This window comes from Dasypus novemcinctus, unplaced genomic scaffold (assembly GCF_030445035.2).
Source record: "Dasypus novemcinctus isolate mDasNov1 unplaced genomic scaffold, mDasNov1.1.hap2 scaffold_336, whole genome shotgun sequence".
In the NCBI taxonomy this organism is placed as follows: Eukaryota; Metazoa; Chordata; class Mammalia; order Cingulata; family Dasypodidae; genus Dasypus; species Dasypus novemcinctus.
This window is the reverse complement of record NW_026688300.1, coordinates 32,176-41,299: the sequence shown is the minus strand read 5'-3', so window position 1 is coordinate 41,299 and position 9,124 is coordinate 32,176. Positions and strand designations below refer to the sequence as shown.

The window sequence follows — 9,124 nt, the reverse complement described above, 5'->3', positions numbered from 1 at the left end:
TCTTATCAATGAAACCAAAAGTAATTTCAATAAGCCTCCGGCTGTTCTGTTTTAAAAAAAGAAAAGAAGAAAAATACACAATAATAGGAATAAAAGAGATTAATTTAAAAATCGTGACACTTCTGTGCGTAATTATATGCTAACACGTTTACAAATCTAAACGAAGTAAACCATATGTTAATATCAACAACCCAGGCTGAGCTCAGATGAGGTAGAAACTTTAATAAACGCAACAGCCTTCCAAGAACCTGACGTTCAAGACCTGCCCTGACAGAAGCCGCGGGCCCCGGGGTTTGATAGGTGAGTTTTGTTAAACTTTTAAGGGAGACGATTCCTGGGGCGTTTAAGCTGCTCTGGGGCGCAGCACAGTGTGGCCCACCACCCGGGGGGGGTTACAAAACCAGACCCAGAGGGCCCGACCCGAGCCCCACCCGGGGCCCCTCGAGGAGACGCGAGCGCGCATGGTCCAAGACGGGCCCCTCTGGGAGGCACTGGAGCGGCCTGGCGTACATGATCGGGGGAGGTCCCGCGGGTGGTGGGCCGGGGCTGCCGCCGGCGTCACGCGGCGCTGTCGCTGCCTGCGGTGATTCCTCGCGCTGGGGTCCCGTCCAGTAGGGGCCTCTTCCCGGGGCGCTGTCGCCACGGGGCGCCTCCCTGAAGCAGTCGTGGGCGACAGGGTGTGGCGTGGGGCCCTGCCCGCCGGGCCACCTGCGCTGGCAGAGGGGAGGGCTCGCCACGACACGGGGATGGCGCTGGGGGAGCTGGCGCCGGGGCGCGCTCCGGGGGGCCGTGGCCGTGAGGCCTGGCCAGGGCGGCCCTTCTGCTGGCCGGGCGCACCGGGCACGCGGGCCAGGCCGGAGCGGGCTGCGTTGGGAGCTCCAGACGCCGGTGGGACGGGGCGGCGGGGTTCTATGAATCTGGAAGACGCGGTTCCCGCAGGGCGGCGCTGACAAGCAACGCCAGGTCCGTAGACCGCAAAGCGACACGCTGGCAGGAGTGGGCGGGTGAAAGCGCAGTGGACACCGTGTGCGCGACAGTGGGCCTGGAGAAACGCGTGCGTGGCGAGGGCCAGGCGTGGGCGGTGTGTCTGCAGGTGCGCGACGTGGGGACTCCGTGTCTCCGGCACACTCATGTAGGCTTTTGGTATCCTGGAATGAGTGTGTGTTGTTTGCATAGAAGAGCCAAACCCAAGACGGCCAACGACAGCCCCCTCGAGCCCCCCCGTGGGCTCGAACGTGGCCCCTCTGGCCCGAGCACCCCCGGGCAGGCAGCTTCAGGGGCTGCAAGGCAGGACAGCCCAGGAGACCCCAGGGGACACTTACCGACAATCAGTATTGCCGGCAGCACCGGCTCCCCAGTGTCATTGCGAAAAGACCAAGGCGTGGCTGGGGGAGACACCGCGCGGCACTGGTCAGTGCGGCGACCTCGGCCCGGCGCCCCGACCATGCACGCCCAAAGGGGCGCCCCAGGCCCTACCCGCCCCCCAGGGACCCCGTGGCAGCCACGCTCCAGGGCTCGGGGTGGGCTGTGGCCCCCAGGCACCGGCAGGCACTCACAGCGGCAGCGCGGGAAGACCACGAAGCCCGGGGCGCAGGTGTCGCAGCGCTGCCCCGCGAAGTTGGGCCGGCAGCGGCAGCGGCCGGTCAGGTCCTCGCACGTCCCGTCGGTGAAGTTGGACTCGCAGCTGCAGCCTGCACCGGGGTCCGGACGCCTGAGACCCCGAGGGAGCCCGGAGACGGCCCCGGGGGGCAGAGCCTGGATACCCATGTGGGCGGGGGATGGCGGCGGACACCCCACCCAGGTGGACGCCACAGTCCAGCCCCCACCCGGGCAGGCCCCGCTCACGGCGGCAGACGTGGGGGTCGTCGAGGGCGTGGCCGGGGGCGCGGTAGAAGCCGGGCAGGCAGCGCTCACAGTTGACTCCCGTGGTGTGGTGCTGGGGGGCGGGGGCTGCTGAGTCCAGGACCACCCACCCCTGCCTCGGGGTGCCCCGACCGTGCCGTTACCCCCAAACCCGACCCGCTCAGGGGGCCCACCCGTCTCGAGCCCCCCCTCGGCCGCCTGAGCCCCCGCAGCCCGCGGCCGCCCACCTGGCAGTCGATGCAGACGCCCCCGCCGCGGTACTCGAGGTCGCGGTTCAGGCTGCCGTTGCGCCGCGCCACCTCGGGGTCGTAGTAGCAGTCGTGCGCGTGGCCGTGGCAGTTACAGGCTATGGGGAAGGGGCCTCAGCTACCAGCCCCCCATGCGACCCAGGCCACCGCGTCGGCCCCCGGGACGCGGGCTCTTCCCCGACCGCCTCCCGCAGCCCACGCGTGACCCAGACACGGCTGGCCCAGGACCGCGGCCCCCGTCACCCACCGCCCGGGCCCCCGCGGGCACTCACGCTGGCACTCGTGGGCGCTGTCCGGGGTGGCCGGCCTCCACGGCTGCTGGCTGAAGCCGGGGCAGCAGCGGTCACAGGAGCCCCCGCACGTGTTGTGCTGGCAAGCACACTGCAGCCTGGGGGCGCGGCCGGCGGCTGAGACCTCCACGGAGCCCACCCAGCCGCCGTGGGGGCCCGCCCAGGAGGCCAGGGCCCGAGACATCAGGGTGGTGGGCCCTCATTCCCAGGCCGAATGGTCAGTGCCCCACCGAGCACAAGCTCTCCCACCCTCCCCGGCCTCAGTTTCCCCAGCTGTCGGGCAGAGAGAGCCGGCTGGGCCCAGCATCCCCGTGCCCCAGCTCTGTCCCAGTTTGGAAATGGGCCCCGAGGGCCCCAGCCCTCCCTGGACAGCAGGTGCAAGCAAACAGGGTGCGGCGGGAGCGGCATCCAGGCCTGGGGGGGAGGGGTGCTGGAGTGGGGGGAGGGGGCTAGTTAAGAGGCAGTTCCAGAAGGAGAAAAGAGGGAGCAGAGGCAGGGGCAGGGCTGAGTGAGGACACGAAGTGGGGGCTGCTGTTAGGGGCGGGGGGAGGGGGGAGGCAGGGGGCTCGTGGGGCTGGGGAAGAGGCTCCCCTCCAGACCCCCCCGCAGGTAGGGTGAGCTCATCCTGGCTGCAGCTCCTGGTCCTGGGGGTGGCAGCTCGCCCAGCAGGCGGGGCAGCCCCGTCCCTCCCCCCCTCCCCCTCCCCCGAGGCCCCCTCTCCTCGGGGTGATTTGGCTCCTGGGCGGCCCCTCCCCCGCCTGGCGCATCCCACGGGGCCTCAGTTTCCCAGGGCCCCTCGCCGTGCGCGGCTCAGAGCACGAGGCTGCGCTGCCCTCGGCCCTGCGCTGAGAAGGGGGGTGGCTGGGGGGCCGTGTCCTGCAGAGATCCACGGCCACATCTGAAGAGTCTGGGGTTCACGTGGCTCTGCTGTGACCCCGAGAACGGGGGGAGGAAGTGGGGGTGAGCGGGCCAGCTCCGTGCGGAGGGGCTTGGCGTTTGGTGGGGGGCGCTGGGAGCCCCTTGGGCCGCCCTGTCGCAGGGTCGCAGCTCCTTCCCTGCAGCCCTGCGCCCACGGCACCACCCTCACAGTGCCCAGCCCTGCTGGGGCCCTGCAGGCTTCTGGGTGGCATGTTTTCCACTTGTCTCCCCCAGAACAGGTGCTCCGGGGCTGTGCCGGGGTCCCCCGTGTCCCCAGTGCTGGGAACAGAGCCAGGCATTTGGCAAAAGGCTGGTACAGAGCTGGGGAAGGAGGGAGGGAGAGAGGTGGGAGGGAAGGAGGGAGGGAGGGAAGGAGGGAGGGAGGAAGTGGGAGGGAGAGGAGGAGGTGGGAGGGAGGGACGGGAAGGTGGGGAGAGCTGGAGGGGAGGGCAGGGGGCAGGAGGAGAGCGGAGGGGGAGGTCGTAGAGGAGGACGTGGGGGGGCCTGCTCTGGAGCTGCCCAGGCCCGAGCGGCCCGCAGCCCCCTGCCCTGGGGACGTCGGCTGCGTGGAGGGCCCGTGGGCTAGGGGGTCCAGCATGAGGGCAAACGGCCCTGTCCAAGCCGTGTGTCCGGGCAGGGGGCTGCACACCACTGCCCTCCTCTCCAAGCTCTGCCTGACCCATCCTCAAAGCGCAGGAGAGGAAACCGAGGCATGAGGGGCAGTCAGCACGGGTCCCGTGGAGGCCAGGGCCACGGTGGGCTCTGGGACCCAGGTCTCCCCAGGCCAGGCGGGTGGGGGCGGCAAGGAGCGGCGGCCTCACCTGTGCGGGTCGGCGGGGTCTCGGGCGACACAGACATTGGCGTGGCCGTGGCAGACGCAGCGGCCCCCGATGCTGATGTCCTTGACGCTGTAGTAATACTGCGGCGCGCGTGGGTGTGGGTGTGGGCGTGGGCCGGGCAGAGCTGCCCCGAGCCCCCAGCCCCACCTGCGCGCCCTTCCGCCCACCCGCCCTGGCCCTAGGGTCGCGCGCCCCCAGCCCAGCCCTGCGCGCCCCCAGCCCGCGCTCCCCCGGCCCCGCCCGCACGCCCACCCGGGCCCTAGGGCCGCGCGCCCCCAGCCCCCAGCCCAGGCCCCGCGCCCCTGGCCCACCCTGCGCGTGACGGTGGGGTCGCGCAGCGCCTTGCCCATGAGGTGGCCGAGCAGCGTGTTGGTGCGCAGGAAGCGCAGGCGGATGTTGGTGGCCGTGATGAAGTCGCGCAGCAGCGGCGAGTAGGAGAAGTTCGTGGACCCCGGGCGCCCGTTCACCAGGGACACCACGACCTGCGGGCGGGGCGGGGGGGGTGAGGCCGCCGGCCCTGCGCCCACACCCGGGGCCCCCCCGCGCCCCCGGCGCACCCCGGCGCACCTCGCCGTTCTCCAGGGGCAGGATGCGCGAGTACTCGGTGGAGCAGAGGACGTCGTCGTCCCGCGTGACGCGCTGCAGCGTCTGCAGCCCAAACCGCTCCAGGCAGTCCCTCTTGGAGGCTGGGGGGGGGGCAGAGGGGGGCAAGGGAGGGGAAAGGTTGGAGTACAGAGGAGGGGCAGAAGAGGGAAGAAGGGGGAAGGGGAGGAGGAAGGGGAGGAGGGAGGGGAGGGCGGGGCCCGGGGGTCCCGAGACCCCAGGCAGGTCCTGAGCCTGGGCCCAGCACAGCCTGGGGGAGGTGGGAACTGTCCCCGCCAAGCCCGCTGCCCCCGGCCACCCCAGCAGCCAGGCCCCGCCCCCTCTGGGTACCCAGCTCGACCTGCGGGCACAAGTGGAGGTGACGGCTAACCCCACCCTGGCCACAACTGCCCAGCGCTGTCCATGGCGGCTCAGCTGTCCCCTAAGGGGACGGCTCCCAGCTGCTCTTAGAGACGGCCCCTCGGGCATGGGTGCCCCGTTCCCGCAAGGCTCAGGGTGGGTGCCACCCGAGCCCCCGGGAGTGGGCGCCTGGCCTCGGGCTCTCCCCCGGCGGGTGGGAGCTACTGGGCATGACGCCCGCAGAGGAGGCCACAGATGGCCTGGGCTTCCTGCCCCTGTGCCTTGGGACAGCCACGCCCACGTCGGGGAGTAGCTGCCTCCGCTGCCTGGGTGCCAGCTTCTGTGGGGCGCCCTGCGGTGGGTCGTGAGTGCAGGAGCGGGCGCGAGGCCGTGATGGAAGTCCTGAGACCTCGAGGGAGCTCAGGGACGCCCCCCAGGGCCCTAGGCCTCCCGGAGACTCACAGGCAAAGTACTGCCAGGGCCGGTAGGTGCGGCCGAAGTCCTTGGAGCGCTCCAGCACCCAGAGGTCCGGCCGCGGGGAGTTGGCGAACTTGATGAGCACGTAGGCCACGTGGAACACCTGGGGACGCGACACGCACCTGAGCCCCGTCCTGAGTCCCTGCGGCTGCCCCAGTGCCAGCCCGTCGTGCCAGCGGCTGTTGGCACGGGGGCTCCTGGGCGCTGCCCCATCCCCTCGATGACCACCTGGGAGTTTCCCAAGGGGTGGGGGTCCCAGGTGCCTCCTCCCTCAGGTGAGCGGCCAGGTGGCACGTGCCCCTCTGCTTGCTGATGCGCCCAGGGGCAGGGCCTGCCCGCTCAGCCACGGGCACAGGTATCCCAGGAATGTCCCCTTCCGCCTCCTGCACACCCGCAGCCCCTCCCACACCGGCCAGCAGCAGCCTCCCGGAGAGGAATTCCTCCAGTAAACAGCAGGGCCCCGGGCTGGCCTCGCAGACTCTGCCCCACCCCAGCCTGTGCCCTGGGCACCCTGCACCCCGGATTGCCCAGGGGTCTCCGTGAGCCCCCCAGCCCTCGCTCCCTGCGCTGCACGGGGATACTGAGGCAACAAGGCACCTGGCCGAGCACACCGTGCCCATGCCGCCAGCAGACGACAGCGCGCTGCGCCCACCTGCGCCCTCAAGCTCCGGGCCCTCCCCCAGGGTGTCCTTCCCAACGGGGGTGGCGGGCGCGGGTGATGCTGGGTGCGAAGGGCAACCCTACCTGGCCCAGGTCCAGGGTGACGTTGACCTCGTTATACTCCGGGCCGCGGGAGAGTGGCGGGCTCTGCCACCAGCGCTCGGTGCCGTCGATGGCGTTGCTGGCGGGGTGCGCCTTGTTGCTGCTGGCGGCCGAGCAGATGTCACAGTACTGGCCCTGTGGGGGAGGGGCGTCAGGCGGGCCCCGGGCGAGCCTCGGGCCTCTTCGCCCCGCCGGCACCCCCCATCTGCTGACCCTCGTCCTGCACACATCCAGGCGCGCAGCAAGCACCTATTGAGCACCGACTGCACGCATACTCGACCCCAAAGATCAGCTCTGAGAGTCGGGGACAGGCACAACGGGAGGGCGGGGGCAAATCAGAGGAGGCCCCTCGAAGGAGGTGGCGTCTGGACCGACACGGGCACGTCCAGGAGATGCCCAGGTAGAGGGAGGCCGGCAGGGCAGGAGGAGCGGGCGCGGGCAGCTCACCACCTGTGCCCGCTGGTCACGGGGCTGGGCTGGAGCGGGGTGGGCGGGGATGGAAGCGTCGCCGCAGGCACGGCTCACACAGAGGCGGGGACACGGGGCCAGGCACAGCGCCATTGGCCCGCCCCAGCCTCTGCTCTGTCCAGGCTGAGCCCCATCTCGGACCCCAGCTGCCACCCTCACCGCCTGCCCCAAGGAAGACTAGGTGGCCCGATGGCTCAGGGCCTGTCCACTGTCACACGGCCATTTAGCAATGGTCTCCCTGCACCTGGCCACTCCCTGCAGGACACCTGCAGCCTGCGAGCCCAGGGGGCCGTTCCCGGGTGCTGTCGCCTCTTCTTGGCAGACGGTGAACTCTGGGACGGTGGGTGGACAGGACTCAGGCCACCCCTTGCCCAGCGGTCACTCAGTGCGGGCCCCTGCTGCCCCCCAGGCCTGTCCCACGACCTCCCCGTGGACTCCCAGCTGTGGGGGAGGGGGAATCAAGGCCCAGGCCCACAGAGCCCTGCCTCCTCCTACGCCAGCCTCGTCCCCCCAGCGCCCCAGGTGCCAGAGGACCCACCTGGGCAGGACCCCCCCACACACCCCTGAAGCTCCAGGGACCTGAGGACAAAGGAAACCCCAGCCAGGTGGCCCCACCGCACCCGCAGCATCCCCTCACCCACCTCGGGGGAAGCAGACCCTCCTGGTGCACCTGCGCCAGCACCCCAGCTCCCAGGGCTCCTCCTGCCCCGCCCCCGCCCCACAAGCCGGGCTCTGCTCGGGAGTGGAGGTCTGCTCACTCCCGGCTGCTCCCGCAGCCCCTGGAAAAGCTCAAGGCTGCAGTTCCTTCTCAGAGGCCCCAGCCAGCTCATCCACTCTCTCCAGCTACTCTCTCCCCCTCCCAACCTCTCCTTTCCTGGAAGGTGGGGACAAGTCCCTGGAGGAGCAGGACGTGGCCTCTGGAGAAGGGGGGCAGCTCTCGAGCAGACTCTGCTCTCCAAGCAGAGCCGAGCCCAGGAGGGCTGGCTCCCCAGGGGGTCCCCGAGTCCAAGCCCAGAGGTGTCCCCCGCCCGCTTTCCTATCCCACACTCCAAGCCCACCTCCACGCCTCAGTGGAAGGGGGCTGCCCCCCACAGGTCCCTGTCCCCCCAGCAGGTCTTCAGGGGTGGAGGGGACACTCCCCGGGAGACAGAGCCCTTGCTCGGGCCCCACCTATTCCACCCCAGGTAGATCCCGCCCAGTGCCCCCACCTGGGGGTCCCGAGGCCCTAGACCACCAGTGGAGCTAAGCTTCAACCCCTGGTTGCCACCCTGACCCTCAGGGCCCCCCTGGAAGGTGTTGGGGTCTCAAGGTGTTCCGCACATTCCACGGCAGGACCAGGAAAATTAGCGGAGAGGCGGAGCCTACCCGCACCCCACACAGGCAGCCGCGGGGAGGCCAAGTCCCGTCCCCGAGATCCCGGGACTTAGGGCTCTGGGGACTGGTCGCCAGGCCGCCGTCAGGACCCATCGCCGCCCGCGAATCGTCGCCAGGACCCCGCGCACCACTTCCCCGAAGAGTGTGCGCCTCCCAGGCCGGGCTGCGTGGCGGGTTGGGGTCCCGCTCCGTCCCGAAATGCGGAGGTGGGGGCCCGGCTGGGAGTCGGAGGCTTCTGTCCGCCCCTCGACCCTCCCTGGCCCAGGGCGCTCCGGGGGTGGCCGTGGAGGGCGCGAGCCTGATCCCCGTCCGGCCCCGCGCAGCGCCCTGGAAGGGGACCCCTCACCCCACCCCGCCGGGGGCGCGATCCCCCGTCCGCGCCCACCTGGATGGTCTGGTTGGGGTCGCCGCCCGCCTCGGGGCCGCCCACCAGCTTGCAGTAGAGGTCCTCGGTGGCGCGAGGGGTCCCGCGCGGCGTGGCCTCCTCGCCGCAGGTCGCGGTGGCCGCGATGCGGGACCCTTCCGCCAGGTTGAAGAAGGGCGGGTGCAGGCTCAAGTCGGTCTCCGGGGCCGCGCGCGCCGCGCCCAGCAGCGCCAGCCCCGCCAGCAGCAGCGTTGCGGGTCCCAGCAGCGCCAGCCCCGCCAGCAGCAGCGTTGCGGGTCCCGTCTGCCGTGCGCCCCCCGCGCAGCGCCGCGCGCCCGGCCTCGCCATCTTCCTGGCTCCAGGGACTGCGGCGCGGAGGGAGCTCGCGGGTTTTAGGCTCGGCGGCCCGGCCCGGTTCGGCTCCGCCCGAGACGTCAGGCCCCGCCCGCACACCAGAGCCCCGCACCCCGAGAGGGGCCCGGGGGCACGGGGGAGGGTCAGGCCGTGTCAACCCTCCTTCCTTGGGTGCCTCCTCGCCCGGAAGGACACCTGTGGGCCGCGGCCAGGCAGGGAAGGCGG

The 9,124-nt window shown here is 71.0% G+C and overlaps 1 protein-coding gene across 1 annotated transcript; it reads right to left on the bottom strand.

The window, feature by feature from the left end:
* Positions 1–202: 202 nt before the first annotated feature.
* Positions 203–8,914, bottom strand: LOC101443657 (laminin subunit alpha-5-like). The gene is made up of 12 exons (XM_058292831.1): positions 8,567–8,914; positions 6,322–6,474; positions 5,563–5,680; positions 4,726–4,844; positions 4,470–4,640; positions 4,141–4,238; positions 2,384–2,499; positions 2,091–2,209; positions 1,846–1,936; positions 1,557–1,691; positions 1,323–1,385; positions 203–1,148 (listed from the first exon to the last, which is right to left on the bottom strand). Exons 1-12 carry the CDS (start codon positions 8,891–8,893, stop codon positions 1,129–1,131), a joined length of 1,530 nt encoding a protein of 509 aa, XP_058148814.1. The 5' UTR covers positions 8,894–8,914; the 3' UTR covers positions 203–1,128.
* Between the last annotated feature and the right edge of the window lie 210 nt (positions 8,915–9,124).